This window comes from Aythya fuligula, chromosome 2 (genome assembly GCF_009819795.1).
Source record: "Aythya fuligula isolate bAytFul2 chromosome 2, bAytFul2.pri, whole genome shotgun sequence".
NCBI lineage: Eukaryota > Metazoa > Chordata > Aves > Anseriformes > Anatidae > Aythya > Aythya fuligula.
The window spans coordinates 51957473-51985055 of record NC_045560.1 but is presented as its reverse complement, the minus strand read 5'-3'; the positions used below and the strand labels follow the sequence as shown (position 1 = coordinate 51985055).

Here is a 27583-nt window from a genome sequence, read left to right as displayed (position 1 = left end):
GTTAAAAAACTTTTACAGACCTAGTTTTGATTTCACCCCCACACAGAAGCAGGAGCACTCCTGACGATGACACTGATGAATTCACATCGCTCAGCGAGCAGCTCTTTGTTGTCAGACCAGCACTAGGACAGGCCACGACAGCTCAGAAGCAGCTCCGGGAAGATTCCCAGCAAACAGAAACCTGTCATCAGCAGCACCCTGCGCTAGCACGCAGGCGGGTGAGTGACCCAGACCCACAGCTGAAGGCTGGTGAGACCCACAGGGTTAATGAGCTGGATCCCCAGCGCAGTGCTAGGGAGTGGTGGCAGCCCTGCATTGCTGCTGATCACCTGCTCTCCTCCCACTCGGCTCCAAGCAAGGATGAGGGAGCTGCTCCTGGCCACACACATTTTTGAAGGTGATCTGTAAAGAGACAACACTTGGGAACCTTTAGCAAGCAGCTTCTAGAGCTGGGATGAGAGAAGACAACAGCAGCAGTACTGCACAGCCAGCTCTGCCTGCCACTTCTTTACTCACAAAGAAGTTTCATTCATTTAACCACATGGCACTGAAGATTTAAACTTACCAGACAAGTTTGTTTTATTCCCCCTCAATTCACACTTACTGTAAGTAACCATACAAGACAGAAACCCACTTAGATCAGTGACAGTGCCAAACCAGTGCCATATAATTTTGCGGTATTTTTATATTTAAGTGGTTACAAGCCTGCTTCAAAGACTCGAATACTATGCAGATGCTAGAAATACATGGAAAATAAAACTAGATATAATTGGAAACTAGAGCATTCTGTTTTAACACAAGTAATTCAGTCAATATGAAAGACAAGGAGAGCAGGATACGTACTAATCAGTGGGGTTTTTGGTTGGTTTACAAATCCATGCAAAACCTTTACAAGAGTTCCAAAACACCTATCCTTGTAACTATAGCAGTTGAATACAGACTATATAAAGGAAATAATAAAAGTCTATAACCTGAAATTGCTATTATTTAATTAGCAGGACAGATCTGCATACTGTAACAGAAAGTGCTCTACAATGTATGTGAGACAGTTGCAGTTTCGAAGTTGCATGTTTAAACAGGAATGTGCTCTTTTGTTCTATTTTCTTCCCCTCGTTTAATCATAATGAAGTCACTTGTGACATTACAACAGTTTCCCGAGCTACAGTCCAGTCAGATGTGATGAACACAAGATAAGGGTGTGTGCAGGAGTGAGCTCCTAACCCACCAGTGATCAAGATGAGGAATTCAGCATAAATGTGAAAATATATTAGGTGTAGAACCTAATATATATATACACCAGGGAAAATACATTAGGTGTAGAAACAAAGCAGAAAAAGCTACTGTATCACAACACTTGCTGTTGCAGTAACACGAATGATACCCTAATGGCTGGCTGGCCTCATCATCCTGATTCAATATTTGGCTATCGGGTTTCCCAAGAACTTGAAGATATAATGGATTATGTCTGCAGAGCAGAAAGGGTAAGGTCTAAGTAATAACCCCAGATCAAGCCAAGTGCACACCCAAACCAGAAACAGTCAGAAATGAGAAACAGAATTAATTGTACATTGGAAGGCAGGAACCTAAGCATGAGAAATGCAGCCTTAATTCATCCAGGTATATACTTAGTCCTGTATCAATAGACAAAACACCTGTAGGGGTTTCACAGAGTGTCTGCAGTTTTTCCAGAGAGCTTGAAATGCCATGGGTTAAACAGTGTTTCTGTCCTGGGACAACTACGCTTCATATTAATAATTAACCCAAGGCACAAACAACAAGAACTGCACAGTCAGCAAGTTTTAAACACATAAGGCACAGGAGCAGAGTTTGTTTTCTTACATTGGAGTAATAGCTTGGAGGTAATTATTGTTTCCAAAAGATGCTCCTCAGAAAAACAGAGGTAGAAATATGCTGTAGTAATACTCCCTTCTCCTCTAAAACAGCTCCAAACGAACATTTGAAGGAGCCATTATCAGCAAAAGCAATTGTTTCCTTATTGGCATCGTATTAACTATCGGCATGAAAGCTAACCAGGAGTCCTGCTCCAAAAGCAAACCAGTTCTTGAACAGTGCTCCTTGTCCTTTTGTTCCTACGAGAGCTTCAAATTTCAGATTTAACCTAACAATGAACGATGGTAAAAGGGAAGCTCTGTGGGTGTGGAGGTCCACTAAAAAAAAAAAAAAAAAAGCTGTAAACAAAAATCCTTATGACATAAAACCTGTGTAAACAAGTGATACAACTCAAGTTTATTTACTATGCTAATGAGGAAAATCAAGGCAATGCAACCAGGAAAAAAAAAAAAAAAAGGAATCATTCATTTCTCTGCTTATAAGGGTGAGAAACAAGTAACAGTTAACTTCAGGGAAATAAGTTCTGCATTGTACAACGAGCATGGCCACACAGCACAATTCGTTTAATTCCTACCCTACTGATATTAATGCCAGCGCAGTCTTCCAGCAAACACAGGCACCTATCTACAAAATCATAGGACCGCAGAAAGGGACAGAGTTTCATGCGTCATGTTAGGTCCCAAAGTAATGTGAACTTTAATTTGAAGTCATATTTTATAAATTGCAAGTTTGGGGATAAATTACTACACCAATGACAGCGCCCTTGGTAAACTCAGTATCTCAGTCACTAATGTTCCAAGGAAGAAATAAAATCCATTCAATGCTAGTCCTAGATGGTATTTAGTATACCTAAATTAAACCTACTGTTACTAAAACATGAACAACCAGCTCCTTGTTAAGCTTTCAGAGGGGCAGATAAGAAAGTGACTGTGAACAGGATTTTGGAAGTGGCTGTTTTAATTTGGGGAGGTGGTAGCAGGGAAAAAAATACAACAGAATACTGTATGAAGTAGTCACTTCCAACTAACAGGAACACTTAAAGGGTGATTTTTTACAGACTTAAAATCTCTGTAAGCCCATTTCTGGAAAAAAAAAAAAAAAAAAAAAAAAAAGGAAATTACTAAATTACTACGCACTCTAGGGCCAATCTGAAGAGCTGCCTCAAAAGTTTTTCTTGGAAGCCTTATCCAGCAGCAACTGTCTTCCAGTAACTTTTCACATGTGAAGAGAAAAAAACTATAATCACAAGAGAGGAAGAAAAAAGCTATATTCTGTATCTGGCTATCCTTCAGCAATTTGCCAGTCCCCACTGAGCTTCCGCAGTCAGATCTGATTTGTCCCCAAGGAAGCCACATTGCGATTCATGCCAGGATGCCTGGGGTGTAAAATTACTGCTCTGTCTCTCAGCTCACCTGGGCACCAAGACCTGGCACAGCCTGGAAGCCAACACCAGAGCTGGAATTTAATCCTTCACACTAGCTGTCCTTCAGACAGGAGGCACAACGCAGCAACATCAGCTGCAGCACTGGGTGTCTGTCACCCGGGGTGGCAGATGCAACAGCACCCAGCTGACCTGCACCCTTCTCCCATTGCTAACAGCAACATCAGATTCTCAAGCACCTCAGCACTGACACGTCCTTCCAAGATGCCAGCCAAAAGACTAACACCTTATGTGAACAACTAACCCAAAGCTTATCAAACAGGCTTTATCTGCAGTGTTGTGTGAAGTCCTAGAGCCTCTGAATGCAGAACAAAACCCACGCTGCTCTACAGCAAGGAAATGCTTCACGATTCTTCCAATGAGAAACTGCATCTCTGTGAGCCTCGCTCAGTTGTTTCCTCTGCCCACCTCCTGCAAAAAGCCCCAGAGCCTAAAAAATTAATGGTTTTGTATCATTCGCAAAATAGCTTTGAAGAATAGTTAAGTCTTTGCTTTTATTTATTTTTAAAGAGTTACCACTGTTTCCATCTGGTCATTTTTGTACATCTTTATCATTCACATTGTTACTCACTTTTCTACACAACTCTAGTATCACCTTGTATGGAAAGTTATTTAAAATGATGGTATCTGTGGATGTAAAGCAGTGCTGAAGAACAGAAACACTAAGATGCTAAACACGACGAAGTTATAAGATACCAAATACGAAGGACTGAAGATTTAGAAAGAGCACAACGCACAGCTGCAGAAGGCCAACTTTCTCGTGTTTTAGAAGCAAAAAATAAAAACAAACCCAAACCCAAAGATGCATTGCTTCAGAGAACACATTTCAAATGTTTCGACATGAACTACTTTTTTTTCCGCAAACCAATTCCTGAATTCCTGAGAAGCTTCTGAAAGCTGTCCATTCTTCATTACCATGAATTACTTCCATAATCTCTGAAAACTGTGCTAAGGGATTTACAGCAATTTTCCCTTCCCAGTAGGAACCAGTGTCTTCTGACCCAATTCCAACTAAATCACCTCATCTACAATTCAATCTGAATCAGGATTTTTTTCCTCCAATGCTAAACATTGCCCATTCTATCTGTAATCTCCTGCAGCCCCTACACAAGGCTTTGCCTCTATTCTCTACCTCCAGCACGAGCTGATGAACAAGAACACGTTTCCCAACTATTATGTCCCCATTTTCTCCTCCAAATCTGAGATGGAGATGATTTTAATTTACAGTACCTACACACGCACACTAATCTGATCCATTACCTCTTGTTCCTTTCTAAACTCTTCATTTCCCTGTCTTCTGAAATATCTATTAATGTTAAGAAAAGCATTTTAATAAATAAGATTGTCCATAACAACGGTGTTCACAAAAATATAACATTTTATGCTTCAGAACTTGTTCTTACATTTACTCAATACATTCTTAATAAATCGTAGCAAATTCATAACTTGGGATTTCTATTCAACTCTCCTCCATGTTTACAACAGAGCAGACATTTATCATTGCCCAGTGATGGAAACTCTTACTGCCATCTGTGCTGACTCCAGCTGGTATAAGACTAATATAAAATTCCTTTAGCTGCTCTGAGCTGCTTATTCAGCTGGCAGTAATAAAAGTCAAGCTCATTAACAACAGCCTTCCAGAGCAAAGTTTCTGCTTATCTCTGAGCAGCAACTAAGCATCTCCAAGATCCTTTTCACCATTGAAAAAAATACAACTCCATTTACTTGGCACCTGCTTTTAATAACGATCCCAAGGCTTTACAACTACTTCCTTTGAAAAAGTATCTATCAACCTTGCTCAAATTATTCAGAAAATGAAAAGCAGCTACATCAACGCAATGAGCTGCTTCCTGTACACACACTGAAATACATTTCTAAGGTCAGAGGCAGCACTTCAAGAGGCGGTCAGACAATGAGCACCTCCAAAGCAAGTATTTGGGAAACGGTTTTTGTGCGACTCAAACAATACTTAACTGAGCACTGATGATAATTTTATACAGCCTTTTTTTTTTTTTTTCAAAGGGACAAGAAACATGGACTGTTATTAAACATGTTATAAGCATATTTAACTGAAGCATACTGTTATCTTCGACACACCAGGCTATTTTGTGCCCTCCGTCTTGCAAATTGCACAACTCGGGGAGTATGACTGAGATACTAAAAATGGAATTTAACCATGGTTTAAGAGGGTTTTCTATCCCCCCTTCTCATTGAAGTTACACCAGTCTTACCAAAGGCATTAGTAACCACCAAATGAAGGAAACAATTTCAACAATTTCATTAAGGATGTCCAGTTTTTTGGTAATTCATTTATTAAATTACCGAATTATTAAATACTGCACATGTGCAGTAGAATTATATATATATATTTTATATTTCTTTTAACAAATACAATTTTATCATGGCACGTGCAAGAACATTTTCTTTTCTTAAAGGAAGATACAGAAAAAAAATGCCTTGCCAAATGAAAAGGGAGAAAAAGTTACATAAGTTCAATCTGCTGACTAGCTGACCAAACTGATATGTTCATTTCTACCAGAATTCAGAGTATCATTATCTAACTGAAAAATGAATTATGAATTAGAGATGGAATTAAAAAAAAATAATGGTTTCTAATTCCATTCCAGCACATGCTACAAAACCTGAGTAAAATCTCTCAACTACTCAGGCACACAAAGGAACCACACAGATCGACTACACCTGCCTGCACACGAGTCAGACAACAAAAGTAGGAAAAAAAGACTTCCAAAACACAAAGGTTACCCTAGCCCAGACACCTGCACCAAAAGTCCCCAGTAACATTTAAGGGGTTAACCATCTTTCTGTGACTCATCACATCATGTATCAACACGTAACCTGGTGTTCCTTCAAAAAAAATCCTCACAAAATGCCCAAAAAGTCATAGCCTACCCCAACTTTTCCATCCATGCCTATGAAGGTGCTGCAAAGAGCACGATGCCACCACAGCAGTGAGGGCACCTCCTGTACGCTTCCAGGCTCAGAAGCCCATAGACTAAAAATGAGATTGCACACCTGGCTAAAGATTTCTCATATATACAACTCAAGTGTAGGTGCCAAGTCTTGTCAGTACTCACAGAAATTCTAGGTAGTTCAAAGGATAAATCATAGAATATCCTGAGTTGGAAGGGGCCGTAAGGATCATCAAGTCCAACTCCTGGCACCGCACAGCTCTACACAAAATTTTAGACCATGTTGGGAGTTAATATCCTACCACTGATGAAGTGTGTATCCCATGTTAAGGAGCTGTGTACAGGTGATTCATAAATACAAGTGAATCAGCTTCAGGACCCTCTCCAACAACCCCCCGTCCCCCCAAACAGCCACTATGCATATTGAGGCCCTGCTTCCTGGGATGCGGCCGAACGTCGCTCCCTCGTTGATGGGAAGTAGAGAATAACAGTGTTCTGTTTTTACTTCCATGCAGCCCTTCCTTGTCGCTTTTCCCCTTTAATTAAATTATCCTGATCTCAAAACCTGAGCCTCCACACACACACCAATGTACTGCACTGCCTTCCCCAACCTCCCCTCCTCTGAGGAAGGGGAGCGAGAGCACAGTGTGGAGGAGCTGGAGTTCAGCTGGCCGTCAGTGTGAAACCACCACATTCACATATATTATACATAAATATTGTATATATTCTGTAGAAGTTTCTCTTTTATAAGCTATTGTTTTAGTATGAGTTTAGCACAGAACTTAGAGAGGTTTTATGAGGCTTCACAAGCTCATTCTGCAGGTCAATCTTCTATTCTCCTTAAAGGCTGAGGAAAAAAAGCACGAACGTTGCTAATGGAAATAACACTGAACTAGCAACAGAGCTTTTAGAAATGCTGCTCTGCTTTCATGCCCAGTTTTCTAAATGATGAGAAATCCTCTCGTAAATTGTCATTATCTTCTTTCTCACCTACCTATTTCCTAGCAAAGTCTCCTGAAACTGTTCATAATCCCTAACGCTCTCTTCCATCCATCTACAGCTCCCAAAAAGCAGAACTTCTCTCAGAGCAGTCAACTCTTTTCTGCCTGTACAGTTTTCCAGACCTTCAAGTCATTTCTGATTCTCATCTTTCAGTAAACTGTACAGCCCAAATACACAAGGCAGGCAAACACCAAAGAAAAAGCTATTGTTAAAAGGTGGTCCTAGTTCATAGGCATGGACAACAACAAAAAAGGTTAATTAACCGTCTTATTTGATAATTGCAGCCTAGATTATTGTTCTACATCTAGTTAATTTTACTACTCGTACTCAGTAATTGAGTATTCTAGCACTGAAATTCTGCCTAGTGTCATATTTAAATAGGCATATCAAATTTTCAACATCACTGATTCGCTAATCTTCTGAGAAAAGACCTATGAATATGAAAAGCATCAAAATTCAGGTCAAATCTTCTGCCTTCTACAAAGTCCTTTATTTACATCCATCAGTTTCCTTCATTATTTCATTTCTGAAACTGCCTATTTGCAACTCCAAGCAGATGGATTATCTTGTGCATGGGCTTCCGCTCCTAACTCCTCCACAGTGCTCAGGTTTCTGCTCCTTGTGTTCCCCCCCCCTCCCAAAATCACTACTGCAGCTCAGTCATTCATCCAGCAGTTGTGCCACACTGTCCACAGCAGGAATCTCTGTGGAAGACCAGTAATTCCAATGGCTTGCTTTATCACTTTCACTTTATCACTTCCGAAAATAGTCTTTCCAGAGCTCCAATTTCCCACTGAGTATCAAACAGCTTAAGAATATTAGGTGCTGCACCACTTGTGCAGAATACTATAATCCATGGCTGAATTATAAAAAGTTAAACCCAGCCCTACAAATATGCATGATTACTGAACTGTGTGTACTACAACACAGGATTTTTGAATTTGAGGCATTTCTGTAAAGCACATAACAGCAATCATGAATGCTTATTTTCCATTTCCTCAGTATAATCATGGTAATTCAAATCTAAAATGCCTTATCATGATACTTCTCCATTATAGGCAATGGCTTTCATATTTCTCTTAAAATCTATCAAGAAAACTTTTATTTTCTCCAGATTTTTTTATTAAATTTAAACACTTTAAACAACTTCAGAATACATGAAGAATAATTTGAGAGGAAAAAGAGATAGGTATCGGTATTAACATTTTTTTACTCCTTGATATTCTGGCAAACAGTCAAAGAAATTCCTTCCCTGACCTTTAAGTTCTGTGAACCATATGGTAAACTACTTGAAGCCAGGGTTTGACCTGGGTTTGTTTGTCGGAGTTCAAAATATAAACAGAGTTAAGCAGGGAAATGGTAATGAAAATGTTAACATCCCCTTCAGAGAAGTGACTTACCAGTTACGTCCACTTTTGAGATGTTAAGAAACACTATCACACAGCATAGAGCAGGTTAATGAAAAAGATGAGTAAAAAACATAACAGTAATTATGAAAACACAGAAATCAGAAAAAAAACAAAGACATCTAGAAACTAAGCATTTTACTTGCCAGTTAAAGACTACCTACTCTGGAAAACAAACAAACCTGCTGCCCATGAAGCAAAGCATGTCTTTGAAAGGATAAAAAAAAAAAAAAAAAAAAAAAAAAAAGAGCAAAACTGATTACCTGGCTTCTACAAAGAACCACAGGAATTGTTGCAGGAAAAGAAATAGAAACAAAGAGGAGTGAAAACCTCAGGACTACCTCGACTACCAAAGAATAGAAAGCCAAAATTACAACTTTAAGGAGAGAGGGAGGCTCCCTGAATGGGAGGCAGGCTCCCTTACAGACAGGCCTGACAAATTTAAAGATTCAACACTATGCAAACCTGGTGCTCAATGCATAAAGTGCCTTCAAAGAATATTTCCTTCATAGATACTATCTCTGCATAATTTATTATATATTGCATAGTCATGTTTGTAAACAGCCATTAACTTTCTGTATCTCAATACTTTTAATAAGCTCAGACTTAACCAAGTTACCAAGAATCAGCTGAGCCACAGTAGCTGCACAGGGCAGTTGCAAGGCAGCAAAGTTTTCCTGGCCCACAGACACTTACAGCCCACATTGCTCACACAACTGTAAAAGAAAAAAAATCAACCTAAAGCAACAATTTAATGTATTTTGTACATTGCCACTTGTTCCTTTGGGCAACTTCATATTTTAAGTTAAAATTGAAGCACAAAATAGCTTGGAGGCCCAGGCTTCCTTACAGTTGTGTGTAAATTAAAAAGCTACACCTACAGAATCAAAGTTAGCTGGTATCTGCTAAAAAATAAGTTTTTATACCCATTTTATACTCATTACTATTAACATATTACAGTAAGAGTCACACACACACAAAAAAAACAACAAACACCACTTATTGGGTGGATAGCAGATGTATGTCTACCAGAGAAGTCTCCTGAAGCAATTTGTGACCTGCATTTATTCGTGAGAGAATATATTTTACCTCTGCAGGTGGCTTGGAAAAGAATTACAATGGGCTATGTTCTCCCTCATACTTTTCCGATGTACACAGAGGAGCTGCACAATGACAAGATTGTCATTTCTTTGTTGCTTTGACCGACTACTTCAAGTGCTTTGCAATGCTGTTCTTCACATTTATTGGTTGTGTGAAAGATATTCTGCTACCTAAGGTAGAAATTGTTAGGAAAAATTTGAACACGTTATTTGTTGAATTCTAACACTCGCTCACACGCTGATCTTAACTCTAATGCTCAACATGCAAAGCCATCCACCATACAGTTTTCTTCCCCAGGAACAGAACTTCAGGTCTGATCTGCCATATGAAAAATTAGACTAGAAGAGATTAAATAACCTTCATTTTCAAAAAGAAAGCTCACCCATCATAATCTGATTTGTCTCGTTAATTACTTGTAATTGAGTGTATCTTTACTGTTCTATGAAGACAGCTGGAACAGTTTGTTCAAGGAGAGGAGAACACAATGAAAACTGTCCTTCTATCAGCACGAACATGCTCAGGGCTGCCCATTCTCATCTGCCTTGGAGTTTGCCAGAGAACCAAGTGCTCAGAAACTCTGAAAAGATAATTCTAAAAAAGGGACGGAAAATATGTGCTATTTGATGTCTTCCCTTCAAAAACATTAAGTCAAATATTAAAAAGAAAAAGAAGAAAGGGATCTCCTGCTTCTATAAATCAAAACTTGTATACAGCCTACAGAGCCCTCTGCTTAACTTGTTACATTTGAGTGTTAAGATCCTCAGAACTAGGAATTCATCAGCTCTGAGAAAGATTTAATATTTTTCAGCCTTTGATACCAAAGCCAATGTAAAGAAAAGCATGAAAAACTTATCTGAATTTTCAACTCGAGCCTATCCCACTCCCTAAAAAGCCAGCATTTCACACAAGGATGCCCAGCCCACTTACTACAGCTCCTTTCACTTGCTGCACCTGCTGCACCAAACCCCTGCTCATCAATTAATCCCACGTATTGCTCTGCATAAAGACACGGTAATATACTTGAAACAGTCACCAAGCAGATTAACTTAAAGATAGTTTTGCTTTGGAAATGTGACTACCTGAGGCCAACCTCTCCTCTCTCCACAGAGCTTGCCCAGTGACTTTGCACTGACACGTTGCCTTTGGTAGCAAAATAACAGCTTTGAGTATGAGAAAAGGAAAGGGAAAGGCTGGCAGATCTACTGCTTCCCAGCTCGCCAACAAGCATTAAACTCCAAAAGAAGCGGCGATGGACAATACAGACAGAGCTTATTAACATAAGGAGATGGAGAATCTGGCCTCTAGAATTCCAGATGACTTATTAAAAACATGAGTTTGCATCTCTCCATATCTTAGTGTAGTTTAAGGGCAACAGAAATGTATAGACAATATGCAGAGATAATTCATAATTATATATACACATACAGACAGATAACATGTAATACATATGAACTAAGCAATTTTGCTACCAAATTCCAGGGAGAGTTTGGTCAAAGACTGCCAATGATCATAATCATCATCCCAAATTGCCTTGCTACACTATGCAACTCTTACATGTACCGATAGCAGACTTCATCACCCAGGAATCTTTACAAAATACACAAGTGGAGACATCCCGAACTCTGACTAGCAGCCTGCACAGTGTACCAGTGTCAGAAAGTACTTGCTTCCTTAACAAAAAATGTGTTTCTCTCCAGACATCCTTCTACATTTAAAACACGTCCAAGCAGTATTCTCAATGGAGTTTTACTCAAATAGCCCAAAGTTCATATGCAGCTCAAGTATTCTAAAAAGATGATTATTCTTTCTTGAACAACAACTCATTTTTTTCCACCCCCAAAGCCTTCTATGAATCTTTTTCTCCCTCCTTGGCTTGCAGCCAACAGCATTTATTCCCTCAAAGTGTTTTTTGAGCTGTGATCTCAGACTGCAGAACCAGGTTTACATCCACACAATTCATTTTACGAACATTTGTTTACAGAGAGCAGAACACTACTGTATTATTATAGAGAAAGGTATAATTGGTTTGGATATCTTCCTTCTACCATTACCTGTGAGAATTTTATCCATGTTCCAGGCTTATTGTGTAGACAAAAAGCAGGTATTTCTTAGCTCCAGGCACAAAACAAAGCAAAAACTGATGAAAAGACAAGCTAGCTTCTAAAAATAGAGAGGCAGCATGGACATTTTCACGTGGTGGAGAGCGCCTGACCAGGTACCAAACACATCCACAGCCCCGCCTGGATACGGTGCTGGCAGGGTACGGGGAGCAAAGGAGTGCTCGGGGGGGGAGAGTTTGGGAACAGGAGACTCCATCCTCCTGCAGATTCACTGGGGTCTAGCTGAGCATTTTTGCTCCAGATCTGCAGCAGTGTGCAGAACACACACAGCTGTGCTTCAGAAAAAAAATAAAAATAAAAAAATAAAGATTGCTTTTCACTAAGATTTGTCTACATGCAGCAGAAAAAAAAAAATCTAAATTAAAAAGCGTGGTCATCTTACAATAAAATCAACCTAACAGCCCTGACAAGTTTCAGAACAGGAGGGATATATTAAGCTATTAATACACAAACACAAAGCAGTTGATAACAGCAGAAAAAAAAAAACAAACAACACTGTCAGTGAGCACTACAAGGTAAGTTACTAGTAGAGGAAGCAAGGCACAGAAAGCAGAGTTGAGACACAAGCAGCACACAAGCTGCTGTACCAACTACAGAAGACTAAAGGTAATCAAAGCTTCCAAATTAGAAAAAAAAAAAAAAAAAAAAAAAAAAAAAAAAAAAAGCACAGCGCTGCTGGGACTTGCTAACAGTACTCAATCTTTTAACTCAGAAATGCCACCATTTCTGGAGATTTTAAATAATGTATTTGAAGAGCATGGGAGAATGCAGGTAGCAGGTCAGGAAGATGAATGGTAGATGAAAGAGTAAAACTGACCAGAAGAGAGAAAGGCACAAACTTATCTATGGGCATGCTTGCACAGAAGAGATGGGGTTTACCATAAAGATTAGCTGCATTTATTTACAGAGCCTGAATGCTGATGTGTCAGCCTTGGAAACTGGCCCCAGCCAGCTGCCTGCTAACCCAGAGACCAAAGGACACCGTGGCCTATGCTGGCGTCTACTCAGAGCCAGGTAAGGACAATGATCCACAAATGATCCTGTACCACAGTACCACGATGGAAGATCTCTTTCACAGAGCAGACAGGGAAAAAACATGTTCTTTCCTGTCCAGTGCTGTTGCAGGTACTACCAATACCCCTGCTTTAAACCTAGCATTCAGCAAAATCGGTAAGGTCAATAAGCACATTTAATTTAAACTGGGAACTTCCACCCTGCTTTATTGCAAAGTACACCAACTACTTTATTTTTAATCTTTAATGAAGTACTTTTAGTTCTCCTTAAAACGTGGATACACCCCTTCCTAGTCCCCCCGAGTCCCATCTGCGCCGCGATCTGCAGTCAGCTCTCCGACTCCTGTTACACACCCAACGGGAAAGCCCAGCTAACAGAGGGCACACCCCAAGGCCAAACCAACGCTGCAGCTGGTCAGCTCTGCACAGCCAGTCCATGGACTCCAAGTTTTAAAATTGGCCATCACCACCAATCTCCTTACCTGAGCATGTGCTCCTTCTGCAAAACATGCTAGTAAAAGGGTAGCAGAGGCCTCCAGCCACCTGCGGGTGTCCAGGGCTGAGGCCGTGCAGGAGGAGGTGAGACCCTGCCAAGCTCCCCAGCTGGAGTCCCACCATGCTGAGATTAAAGGAGAATGAGGAGTCGTATTAAGGAAGAAGATTCAGAATAAGTAGGTCGGTTTGAAATACTGTGTACCCTTTCATAGGGCTTCCCACAAGTTTCTCTACTCTGATAAGCACTCCTTCCCTGAGTGATCTGAGAAGGCAAGTACTACCAGGGTCAGCAGTTTGGGGTTAGTTAAACTGGGATGAGAAAGGGAAGACGCAAAGTAGGGATGCAGCAGAACTGCAAACGTATTTCAGGTTTGGCAAATGCAGAATTAAATTCAAAATTGTTCAAATGAAAGTTATCGCATCAATTTTCGAGCACAGCTTTCCTACTTTGAACATCAACACTAATAAAGGCAGCAGCAGCACTCAATTATCAGCAATTTTCAATGTAATAAGGACACAGCTGCCTCCTTTTTGCTTAAATAGCTGTTCTACTTCAGAAAGGGGTGGAAGTTCTGGTGTCTGGCTAGTAACTCCAGACCAGTTCAATTCATTTTGATCTACGCCTGCAAACTGAGACATGAAAGTAAAGGATTAACAGCACTGAGGCAAAAAAAATGATCTGCCTCGTATGGAAAAACAGTTGAGGGAAGAGGAAAAAAAAAAAGGTAGTAAAAGTATTTTTAAAGGAATCAAGGACTTGCCCCTTTAGCCCTTTAAGAGCAAAACAAAGCACACAGTGTCCTTTTCTTTCTCCATTTATCAGAAAAGTTCTGTAGCAAATCTGCAACACACCATTTTAGATATGAAAAAGAACAATAATTATAAAAAATACTTCAAGTGCATAGCTTTCCACTACTATTTGGAAAAAAAAAAAGTTTCCTAGTCTAATCAAACACTCCCCTTGAGCTTACTCAACTCCGACACTGCTCATTTTCCCACATAACAACAGCATGTTATCACTAACGTTGCTATTTTCTTTCGTTTATACACGCTGCTGACAAAGTACTCCTCCCTCAAAACTCAGCTCTGCAATTCCATATCCTAAAATCTCACTACAAGCCTACAAAGAGATAGTATTTACTTTTTTTTTTTTGATCACTACAAAGGCAGACAGGCAAGAGGTCACTTACGTGAGTACCTTTTTCTGAACCACAACAGAAATTCAGCGACCTTCAAAAAAGTGCAGGAATTTCAAATTCCACTTTTAGGACTGTGAGGGAGTTGCTCTGCAACACCCTTCTTTACAACAGATGACAGATTAAGATTGAGCTAGCTTGGAGAGATTTTACAAAACTCATTTTAAACACATTGGTCATGCGAGTGCCAGAACGTTTCCAAAGCATATTTGAGTGTCTTGCACATGAGCCACGAATTTCTGCCTTATTGAGTAAATTCTCAAATAGCAATCAATAGCACGGGTCAGAGCACGCAGCAGAAGAAACACAGCTCGGAAGACACGTGAGAACCACACAGCATTAAGGGCATTCAGCCAGCAAATCTGCATTTCTGGAGCTGGATCTGCATGTCTGCGTTTAAACTAGCACAGAGTTGCAAGATGTCACTCTGTAATGATCAGCTGATACCGAAATTTCAAATAAAGTAACACCGCGTCCCTTGAGGCATGTGCAAAGCTTCTCTCTGTGAGCACAGAAGGCAGTAAGGAGAGATTACACTAAGGGCACAAAGCTTGCATACCTTCACTGTTTCTGAAAAAAGCTGCCCTCCCTCCCAGAGCCACATTCGCATCTGCAAAGCAAACTCCAAAAGCTATTTTAGAGGATGCAGCCTACCCTAAAGAATGGCTAGACAAAAGAGGAGAGATTAGACTGATGTCTGTCTAGGCTCAGCACTCATCTTCTCTGCCCCGCTGAGCATTTTAAAACAGAGCTGGCACAGGCTAACCTCAAACTTTTACCACAGGGGAGTCGGGCATTCCCTTCCTTCAATACGCTGCTTCTGACAATAAAAAGCAATCAAGACGTGGGGCTGGGATGCTGAGAGGAACACAATATCTACTGAATTTATTAAAAAAAAAAGTAATCAATGTAAGGTCTCCTTCAATGGAGTGGTAAGACAACACTCAAGTGCTACATCCTCAAAGACACTTTAGCTATCTTAGCTGGGCACGAGCATTTACTTCATAGCCAGTTTCTGCAGATTCTCAGACATGATGGTCATTTAATAAACAGTAAATAAAAAAAACTGTTAAAATTCATGTTACAACTACACACTGAAAATTAGGAATACAACACAAACTTCACTACGACGTGATAAACACCTCACTAAAAAGACAAAGGACGTGGAAGCTCCTGACAAGCTCCGAACATGGTAAGCTCTGTCCTGTGTTCAATGGCCTGTTTACAAGATCTGACCTTCCTTTTTGTTTGCGACTTGGATCTCAACCAGAACACACATGAATAACATAGCATTTCCTCACAGAATGCCAGTTTCTCGTACATACTTTCAGCAGGATGGGAGAAAGCTCACAGGCTACTTTTGTTTTGGCCTGGCTTCCCCCCCAATACGTACTTTGTGGAGTTTGTAATATTGTTAGGCACCCAGTTCTGTACCTCTCACCTGCCTTTCGTTACCCTTCCAGTCCTGCTCCCCAGCTATCCTTTCCCTCTATCCTGCCATGTCAGCAGCCAGTTGGTTCAGGAGCCATCTTCTGCACTTCCTAATGTTTCAGCTTCCCTGCAGATACTGAAGCAGCATTTCTCAAGGACACTCCAACCAAGAATACAGGTACAACTGAGGCTTACTTACACCAGAAGAACGTCAACTATCCAAAACTTTCTCCTTTTTAAATTTAACAGGCACTACAGAAAAGGCCAGATAGTTTTCTAGACAGTTTGTTCCAGAACTGCATGTCCACCATGGTCGGGGTAAGAAGCTCTGAAATGGATGTGATGATGATCCACAATACACTTCAGACAAAGCTTCCAGAAGCACTTCTTTATACCAATGCAGTAAAAAATATGAGAGATCACAAACGATTTCTGCTCTTTTACTCTATTATATAACTGCAAAGTAACCAAACTCAACTACTATTTGCTGAGCATTCAGAGGATAGTTCAGTAAAATACGTTAAGCTCTTCAACTGCACAAACCAAATACAGAAACATTTCTTTATTTTACCAAAGGACGACTTTCTGTTTCGGCCTGATTTCATTAGATGAAGTTATGTGAAAACATCTATCAGGTCTAAAGGAAATTCAGGAACATCTCGAAATAGGGAATGACGACATGGCATGACAGAAGGAAACAAAAACTGTATCAAAACGCTCAGGACTTGCATCATTCAGGGAGGGAACACTACTGAACCAACACAAGTCTGGAGCACTGCAAGCTTACATCACACTGCATACGTAAAGACTCACATCAACAGATACTGACAGAAACTTTCCAAAGCAGACCAGGATGCTTCTCATTCAGGGCCATAAAGTGGCTTCGCCAGCAGAAAACTTCCACCAGTTCCACTGCAACGCTCTGCTGGCTTATCTTCAGGAAAAGCTCAACTACTGTAAAACAAGCCTTGGCTTTGGAATCACAAAGCCAAAGTGAATTTGAAGTAAAAATTCAACAAAATAAGAACTAGGAAGTATTAAAAACCACACGGCAAACGGTGCTGATCACTGTACAAATCCATTCGTTTTGCAGATGAAACCTTCCCTTGCATCACACCCAGTCCTTTACCCTTCAATTCTGAAGGAATCAAATTTGTGAAAGGCTTTTTCAGCTACCCTGCACATGATTTGATTTTAATCAGTCAGACAAAAAGTGGAAACCACATGGGAAACAGGATCAAGTATTGCAGTTTCTTATCAAAGATCTGCTGTTCCTTGTCATCATAGAAGAAATATTAAGCAAAACAGACGGCTCCACATACTTATACTTCATACTACAAAAACAGTGGCTGAAGAGACAGACGCAGAATTTTGAAGCTCTATGCTAGAAGAAAATTTAATCTCATTGGAGGCTTCTGAACTCTGCTTATTTAGGATTGATGTTTGTGTATAAAAAGGGATGGCAAAACAATAAACTAGAACTACACGTTCAATAAACAGGATATCATGTACACTTTTTATCGCTTCATCTGCAAGTCTAAAATGTTCTCTAGAACAGCAAATTTGAAGAGAAAATATTTAAATGCTGACAGTTTCAGCAATCTGTTTTTAATGTAAAGCACATTACTCGGACAACGGCATACGTCTTATAAAGCTGACAATTAACAAGGCATCCTGGTAGTTTTTAACATATTGAACGCTATCTTCATAAACACACGCAGAGATAAGCGTGCCATTCCAGCCACAGCAGCTGCTTTGATTCATGTTTTTGAGATGCTTACAATTCTTGGAATACACATACACTGCAAAAAGAAGATGCGGTGACGCCACAAATCTCAGGAGAACCAGCAGCAGCCTGCTAGCTCTGCTGCTCCTAAACATGACCAGGCAGCAGCACGGGCTCGGTGGGAGCTAGCTCGCAGAACAGAGACCACAAGTATCTTCCCTGTTGCTTGTGAACAAAAAGCCTCTGCTGTATCTTCAGCGTCATCGTTAACTGTGAAGCTTACCAGAAGCATATAGAAATATTTCAGACACCTTTCCGCTGCTGGGCTGATACACCTCAAAACAGGTACAGTGCAATTAATAAACGCCAAAATATATTCAGGGCTTAACATTAGTTGAGGTACAAGTCTTCGTCCTGAGCTGTAACACTCAAATATCAAATAAGTGACTGCAGGACAATAAAATCATTAGTGACTAGGGGCTAATGACATACGATACCCCTATAGTGATCGATGTGAAACGAGAGTACATTTAGGTTACCTCCTAGAGGAAATGTTACACCTCACAAGTCGCTAACTTAACATCTGAGGAAGATGCAGCTGTATTTGGTAGGCACGTACATGCCTCAGGATGTCTCTGCTTAGGATATAACAACACACCAAACAGAGGTTGAGGCTGATGACTAGGAATTTATTAGTTCAGGAAATGGCTATGAATTTCATTAGACTGATGACCGAGGGCTGCTTTTTCTTAAAAAGATAGTTGGCTTTTAATCTAAAATAAAACCGTAACTGTAGAAGCTATTTAGCACTAACCAGCACAACAAGACATTCATTCACTTTTCTCCAAAACAGTAAATGAAATGAAGGGACACCCTCCCGTCAAATTAAAAACAGCTTATCTAACTCTTACTGTTCACCAGCACAGATAATCCTGGGCTTATGTCACTGATTTGTGACCCCTGTCAGCAATGCATTTTTCAAACTGAAAATTTACTGTATGAACGTCAATCTGCCTGTTGTGCACTTCCTAGGCTCCTCCCTCAGCTCCCAGACACTGTCCAACACACTCCACAGAAGGGTCATGAAGATATTACACAAGAAGCTCAAGCTCCAGCAAACATTCAGCTCCAATGCCCAACTTCCTATCAACATAGCCACATACTGCTGGAACAAGCTCATATGCCTTCAGCTGCTTCTTGTAAAAAGAGACACAGCAGCATTACTTCCAGGCAACAGCACGACTGTTTTAGTTAACACGGTGCTTCAGGTCTCAAGTTAATTTGCTGCCGAGTCCTGCGGTGCAAATCATTGCTCGGTAGGGGCCTTTTCTTTGCAGGCTGCACTTACTGAGCACGTACAATTCACCGTCTCCAGCCGGCACTCTGACACTTCCGCAGCGCCCGCTCCGCGCTCCGCAGTTGTTCACAGGCAGCCTTACAAAACACGAGGAATTAAGCAATTGGAGAACTTATTCAGTTAGGCAACAAAATCTGCCCAGCGCTGCTGCGGCAGCTGGCATTTCACTAGAGTCGGCAGTAATTGTTTCCATGAATAGACTCGCACCATGGCCAGCCCAGGCCAAATAAGCAGAGCCACCCCAGGACTTTCCCACCACTGCATGCAGCCCTTCCGTGCGAGGGACATGGCAATGCAGTCGGGCAGCTGCCCCTCCTGCTACTCAGCTTGCCCCCAGCTTCGGAGAAATGAAGGACTTCAAACACGGTAATGTCCCAGAACCAAAGCAGCGACGAGTACTTTTTGTCAGTTTAAGGATTTAGCTCTAATCTTATTACTCCAAGTATCGCCACAACGGCTCCCTCGATGACAGATGCCCGCCGGTGCCTGCTGCACTGCCGGCCTGAGACAAGGAAGGAATTGACTTCATCACCAAAAACGTGTGCAGAGATTTGCAGCCCAGTGCCCTGCAGCACATAGCCCTGCACGGAACGCATGCTTGTGCACGCTACTAGATGCACAGGGCAAAGGTAATCTTGTAGAGACAGTCTTCTTCCTTTGAAAACAATTTATACCAAGGGTGGGCAAAGGAGGTGAGAATAAAACCTGTCCTTCAGTCCCAATCTCCCCAAAGAAAAGGGAAAACAAATCCATTTGAAAAGAGCAGCTTTTTTTGTTTTGTTTTGTTTTTTTAAAATTCATAACTTCCATAAACAACACCACATACTGCTAGCAGCGTACCCACAGCCTCAACAGCATCCAGTGGCAGTTTCCCCTAGCTACGCCTTTTCAAGACCAAAGCACAAGGTCCCGACAGCTGCCTGGATTTTATGAACGTGGCAAGATAACAGGCCTTCCATTTACCCGTGGCTCAGGCAACCTGAGAAAGAACCTAGAGCCACGCCACAAATTCATAATCCCAAATACATAGAAAATCCAAAATACAGGAATTTGAAACCAAGCGTTAGAGTAGCAGTTTCATGGAACCGCATCTCGTATCCCACCTGAGGCATGGGTGAGCTGCAGCAATGCAAAAACCGTTCTGAAATGACATTTGCCAGCCATACATTTTATCACTCCAACACACCTCTTCGACAAAGATCCCAAGTTAACAATTCACATCCTGAACACTGCTGTCAAACAGGAAGCTAACCAAAGAGGTCAAAGTCAGATTGCTTTTACAATTTCCCCTAGACCAAGATAAAGGTTGCTGCCTGCTCTTGTTTCACCAGTAAACTCAGGTGAAAATTCAGAGTAGATGCAGCAAGGACACGATCTTCTTGATCATGCCTTCAGATACAGAAATAATTAACAGTCGTCCTGTTTCAGCTTCCCACAGTTCCAGTTTGAAACAGGGACCATTACCAGAAGCGCACATCCTCTCCCTGCAACCGCGCTCCTCTCTCACCTCTGATGCTCTTTGAAGCAACATCTCAAAAAATAAACAAATGCATCCCAGTGACCACAAAAAGGGCCATCTATTAAAGACCATTGAAAACACTGTTTTCCCCAAGGTGGGGAGGAGGCAACAGCTGCTTTTTGGAAACAAGAATTTTAGGACACGCTAACTAGGAATAAATCTGATTTTATACCTAGTTAGCATATCCTAAATAATCCAATCATTATCTTTGGAAGCATCACAACCTACAAGAACTGGATAGGCCCCATACACATACCTTCTCCCAGCTATTGTTTTTTATTAAAGTGCTTAAACCTACTGGGAAAAAATTATATATATATATATTTATTTTCTGCCACTCTGAGTAATTTAAAGATACAAGAGCTTTAACTAAGTATAATTTGGCATTGGGGCTATTTGTCTGTTATGTAAGTAATGATGGCAGAAGATTGAGCAAGCAAGTCCTAAAATAGGTTTAAAAAGCAAATATAAGTCAGACAAAATAAAAAAAAAGATACTTTCTGGGGAAAGTGGTAAGTTTAAGTTCAGCTCCACAGTCTGATGATTTCTTTCTGATTTTTTGACCCAAGATCTTTAATAAGGCAAAGTTTGCAGAAGGCTACTGTGCTTTAAGGTAATAAATTGCCCAACAGATGCCTTCTGTTTAGTCAAAACTACAGTTGAAACAGTATTGCAGTTCTACTGTCTCTGTAGTTCATTATTTCTGTCAATACAGATCTTTTGTTTACTAACAACGGAAAGATCACGCCATGAACTGTAGCCAGGGAAGCAAAATAAACTTTTCAGATCCTACACGTTTAAAAAGTGTAGCTGAAAGGCAAGGTTGGATAGAGGAAAGCCTGTTTCAACAGTCAGAAGCACAGGTAGCACCTGGCAAAACCTGATTTGTTCTCCTAAAAGGATAGCAACTCTAACGTCAAGAGAAACCTTTGACAGACTTAGAGAGGGGCGTGATACTTCCATCGTAAATAATAATTACTCAGATATTTTGAAAGACTGTCTGTAAGCTCATGCTCTCATTATTTCATAGTTGCAATTTAATGCTGTACCTTAATGCCAGCCAGATACAAACATTTATAGCACGACAGTAAGACATACAGGAATGTCTTCTTTCCGAAATAGCTATTCCAACAACTCCTGAAGAGTGTACTTTGATAAAGGAAATTCAGATTCCCAGGTGACAACAAGAAAAATTAAATAAGAAATCACAGGGATCCCGGAAACAAGACATTATTTCTTTCTGGAAAGAAAGAGAAATCCATACCAATTTCGGGGAAAAAAACGTATGGAAGACCAAGAAGGTAACTAAAACAACACAGAAACACCCTTAGGCAGACATAAATGAAACTAATGCTACTAGTAACACTAAAACAAGGGCTATAGGCATGAAGTGCAACAAGTCAACCTAGAAAATCTTCGCCAGCACCAAAAATATACCTGACACCAGCTAATGAAAACTGGTTCTTGCTGAACTGTCTGCTCTTCCCACAGTCAGGAAAGACTTTCCTGTCTTTCAGACTCAGCTTGTTAGGTTTTACCATGTTTTGTTTTTTGGTTCTTTGTTAGTTTAGAAACCTAAAACTGTTTGCCTGTAGGGAATGAAAGGCCTGCTGTTTATAAAAAGATAAAACATTTAATAACAATTACCATTTTGTAGCTGTGTTTGTGAAGGTAGCCATGCTGTGTGGTCTAGTTGTTAGAAGAATTGAGAACCCAGATCTAACTTCCACAACACTGATACAAACTAATACAAAAGTGGAAGCTGAACAAGCACTGTCTTGGATTTTAGGTATTTTTTGCCACTTGTAAAACTGTCATAACTTGTCTGTCTAAAATCCTTCAGAAGTATCTGTAATAAAATGTAGAGATCTATTAACAGGATGCATCTGAAATCAGATCTAATTTTAAAACTCCTTACAGGATAGGAAAAAACAGTAAAATTCGATCTTCCTAAACTTAACGTTTGCTTTTGGATGAACAGCACTTTGATAATTATTACAGATTATCTCATTTTACTTCAGAAAATTCCGTCAATACATCGAAAATTACAAGTAAGAACACAAAGCAAATAAAGAGCATGGTCCTGAACTCCCCTCTCCAGACCTCCTTCCCCCCCCCAACAACTACAGTTTCTCTGCTTCAGCTCAATCAAGAAAAGCAGCCCTGGAAACCAAATTTGCTTTAGAAGGCTACTTATTCTCATTCCAAAGCACAGCACAAACTTGTACTTTCATTCCTCCGGAAAAAAAGGAAATCTCCATATAAAAAGAAAAATGTAAAAGAGTCTAAACAGAATATTAAAATAATGCAATATAGCACAGAAAGACCAGTTAATCAGCCAACAAGGGAAGTAATTTTTGCAATGACACGGTTGCTCTGAAAGAAAAAATCCAGTTGAGCTATATAAAAACAAGCTACACAAAGAAAACCAAAAATCCATTTGACATCTCTAACCCTGCCAAGGCACCAGTCCAAGTACAAGCAGCAACTACTCAGCAATTCAGAGCCAGTCTATATAGACGTTTTATTTGGGTACACACAGAAGAAGAATAGAATTCATTCTTCATCATGAGAATTAAACTCTATCTTGACGGGAAAAAATAAAGCAGAAATCAACAGTTTAACACTGAAAAAAAAAAAAAAAAAAAAAAAAAGGAACTTCAGAAGGCAGTAGATGGCCTTTAGCCATCTCAACAGTCTCCACACAATCTCTGCCATTTAGAAGGTACCCGAACCATATTTTTGCATCAGCGTGAGTTACTTCCGATCAGCATTTCCAATCCTCTCACGTCACGCAGTTGCTTCCCTCTAGCACACAAGTTAAACATTCACCAGCCAGCCAAGTCCCACCCTCACAGGGGGCTGGCTGCAAGCAGGGCAGCTATCACCTGCCAGCACTGCTATCAATAACGAGGTTGCACACAAGCGTCACAACTCACCCACAGGGCTCTTGGCACACCATCAGAAGCCAATTCAAACTAGGTAAGAGAGTTTATAAATATATATATTATTTTTTTTACAGGTATTCAAGCCAGACAAACGCAAAACTCAATCTCTCAGAGGAGTCCCTGCATTGTTTCCCTGAATCCCCGCAGCCAACACGCACAACGTTGCACTTTCTACCTGTCAAACCCACTCACTTTAAAGAGTTGATATTATTCTTAGTACAGCAGCATTGTGATGGACACCATATAAGCAGCTCAATAAACGTTAGAAAAAGCATACTTCCTAAAATAGGCTCAAGAAAAATAAGATTTCCATTTTTCAGATGGATGCTAAGACGCACAGAGGCAGCACGACTTGCAGATCGCGCAAAGTCTATGAAAGGGACTGGAAACAAGCACAGATCTTCCAAGACCCAGGCCAACACATTAGCCAGAACAATGATTTTGAAGACAACACAGGTTGAATTTAAGTTAAATTGGCACGATTACCGCTGTATTCCAGTATTTGGATTAACGTGAGAGGGCCTTTGCATCTTGGACATTAAAGAACACAAGAGGTGTAGACCTTTCCTGCTGGAAAACTATAAAAGCCAAGACACTGCCTTTGAAAAAAAATACCAACATATCCTCACGCTAATTTTCATAGCTATAACAACCTCACAGATACTTTTAATAAAACCTTAAGTAGCAAGAAATCGTTCAGATGAAAATCTCTATAATCATGCAAATGAATTCACAGTCCTTGGCATTAAAAATATTTCACAGATCGACCGAGCTGAGCTGTCAACAGGTAATCAGAGAGATAAGCAAACAACGTAACTACTCCCCTTGTGCCTCCCCGTCTTTCCCCACACTCCCTCAAAGGAAAGAAATCTTTTCCTGTTCTGATCTATTTTTACAGCCCAGTGCCTTGGTATTTTGGACTATTTCCAAGGGTATTCTTTAGCGGGGCATCACAACCAGACGCCAGATTCCCAAATTATTGCAGCGTATTCCCAGCCTATTCCACACGACGGCAACCGAATTAATAAAGGAACGGGTAACCACCAAACGCAAGCATGTCCAAACCCAGCAAACAAACAAAAAAAAACAAACAACAAAAAACACCATGGCTAGGACAATATCTAAATTCAGCTTCGTGTTTCCACAAAGGTTACGCTCCGGGGAAATTCCTGTGAGCAGCAGCGTGCGGGGCCGGTGTCCATCCATCCATCCATCCATCCATCCTCACCCAAGCAATGGGTTTTTTAAGCGATGGGCTCGCTTTTTGAGCATTCACCCAAGAATGGGTTCGCAGGCTGAGCGTGACCACCTCCAGCTCCCCTCAGGACACGAAGCCGAGGTCCTGGGGAGCCCCCTGCCCCTCACAGACCCCTGTAGGGGGGTCGGGGGGGGCTCGGAGGGGGTGTGTGTGTGTACAGGTTGTGTCCCCGCTCCTCACCTCTCTCCCTGCTTGGCGTTGGAGGGCGGCGGGTGCAGCACCGTCTGGTTGCCCTCCATCTCCACGATGCACTTGGTGTTCAGCTCCAGCTCTGCAAGGAGGAGAGGAGGCGGTGAGGGGGGGGGGGGGGGACGCCCCCCAACACCCCCCACACACACACATAGGGTCGTTAAGGGGCCGGGGGGGGGTCTGAGGCGCTTCCTCAGCCCCCTGCCCGCAGAGGGGCGGCGGGGAGGAGCCGGTTACCTCTCCTGTTCATGGGCCGGACCCTGACGGCGACCTTCACCTTGGTGTCCGACATGGCTGCCCCGGGGGGCGGCGGGCGGCCCCCGCCTCAGCGGCACCTCGCAGCCGGGCAGCGCCGCGCACAGCCACCCCGCGCAGCGCCAGCGTCCATGCCGGGGGAGGGAGGAGGAGGAGGAGAAGGAGGAGGAGGAGGAGGGAGGGAGGGAGGAAGGAGGGAGGAGGAGGCGCAGCCCCACAGCCGCCTCCCCGCTCAGCCGCGGCCGGCGCCGGCCCTCAGCGCGCCCCCCGCCGCCATTTTCCGCCCGCAGCGGCCCCGCCGCCGGGCAGCCGCGGAAACACCCGAGCGGCTTCGGCACCCGGGGGGGAGGGGGGGGTGGCGGAAACACCCGAACGGCTTCGGCACTGGGGGGGGGGGGTGGCGGAAACAGCCGAGCGGCTTCGGGACCGGGTACGGAGGGAGGGAGGGGGAGGAGGGGGTTGGATGCCCCCCCCCGCCTCGGGCAGGCGCGCAGTGAGCATGCGCGATGGGGGCCGCGCCTTGCAGTGGTGCTAAAGGGCGGGGAGGGGGCGCTGTGGTGCAGGGCGCGCATGCGCGGTGCGGGAGGGGGAAGGCGGGCGGTGCGTACTGCCCTCAGCTTGCCCGCCGTTAACGGGCGGCAGGCGGCCGTTAAACGGTCGCTGGGAGAAGGGGGGGGGGGTTCTGTCGTGCTCTTGTTTTGTTTTAACGGTGTGTGTTCTTCAAGGGTGTGCTCGCTCCGCAGAAAAAAGACGAAGGGGCCCCAAAATGGGGGAGTGGGCAGCAAAAGAGTGAAAAAATGGGGAAAAATAGGGTTTTGAGGGCAACAGAAGGGCTGTGAGGGAGCCCGGGCAGTGCCCAGAGCCCGGTGTGGGGTGCAGAGCAGGGGGCAGGCAGGGAGGTGTGAAGGTTTGTGCTGTTACCACAAAGGAGCCTGGGTATCAAGTTACGTGGAGTTTGGGAAGGGTCACGAGGAGAAATCCACAAACTGCCCAGAACAAAGTACTGACCTCTGGGGAGTTCTAGGACTAAAGGTGCTCTGTGATCATAGAATCAGAGAATGTCTCAAGCTGGAGCCCCATCCAGCCTGGCCTTGAACACCTCCAGGGATGGGGCATCCACAGCTGCTCTGGGCAGCCTGTGCCAGCGCCTCACCACCCTCATGGTGAATGATTTCCTTCAAACATCTAATTTAAATCTCCCCTCTTTTAGTTAAAAACCATTCCCCCCTTTTCCTGTCATTATCTGAATAACCAATAACTTGCACTCCATCCTTTTATAAGCCCCCTTGAAGCACTGAAAGGCTGTGGTGAGGTGTCCCCAGAGCCTTCTCTTCTGCAGGCTGAACACCCCCAGCTCTCTCAGCCTTTCTTCACAGGAGAGGTGCTCCAGCCCTGTGAGCATCCTCAGGGCCCTCCTCTGGACCCTCTCTAACAGCCCCACATCCTTCTTGTGCTGGGGGCCCCAGACCTGGATGCAGCACTCCAGTGGGGCCTCACAAGGGCAGAGCAGAGGGGCACAATCCCCTCCCTCCACCTGCTGCCCACCCCTCTGTTGGTGCAGCCCAGGACACAGTTGGCCTTCTGGGCTGCAAGTGTGCACTGCTGGCTCGTGTCAAGCTTTTGATCCAACTGAACCCCCAGGTCCTTCTCTGCAGGGCTGCTCTCAAGTGCAGCACCTTGCACTTGGCCTTGTTGAACCTCATTATGTTCACGTGGGCCCACTTCTCAAGCTTGTCCAGCTCCCTCTGGATGCCTTCCCTTCCTCCTGTTGTATCAAGTACTCCACTCAGCTTGGTGTCATCTGCAAACTTGCTGAGGGTGCACTCCACTCGATCCCACTGCCTATACTAAGTTGATCAAGTTGAAAATAATGAATTGCCTGGTGCTTTCCTGGTGCTAGTACTGATGCCCCAGGAGAGCCGTGTTTTGCACCTCTGGAGGGTCTGCAATCAGTGCTACCTTGGTGCTAGACCTTAAAGAAGGGCAGAAACTGCCCCATTCCCAGGCTGGAATTTGTGTCCTTTGAAAAGGGCTGCCTGTGAAACCCGGAGCCTGCTCAAATGGAGCTGCTTTTCCAAACAACTGACAATTGTTAACAAGTGCCTGCCCAAATACCGCAGGAGAGAGTTGTGTCCATTCACTAAGAGCGAGTTCAACATCAGGGAAAAGCATTATAAACAGCAATGCATTATCCCTGCAACCATGAGCTCCAAGGATGGCCACGCTTTCAACGAATAAGCCAAGAAAGATGTTTAGTAAAACGGCAGTAGGCTTATGATCTCACGACAGCTTTCCTTTGGAAGTATCTTGTTAAAGCTTTGTTTTCTCCCCAAAAGTGTTTCCTT

General features: G+C 42.5%; 1 protein-coding gene across 3 annotated transcripts in view; it reads right to left on the bottom strand.

Annotated features, from left to right (window-relative positions):
* KIF13A (kinesin family member 13A) overlaps positions 1–25325 on the bottom strand; it is a 113638-nt gene extending 88313 nt beyond the window's left edge. For 2 of the 3 annotated variants that reach the window (XM_032180870.1, XM_032180871.1), the window contains exons 1-2: positions 25221–25324; positions 24975–25065 (exon numbers count right to left, since the gene is read on the bottom strand). In XM_032180870.1, coding sequence (XP_032036761.1) covers positions 24975–25065; positions 25221–25275 — 146 coding nt within the window. In that variant the 5' untranslated portion in view covers positions 25276–25324. Of the gene's footprint in view, positions 1–24974; positions 25066–25220 lie in introns of all 3 variants that reach the window. The other variant, XM_032180872.1, reaches the window with a different exon arrangement.
* Positions 25326–27583: the final 2258 nt, after the last annotated feature.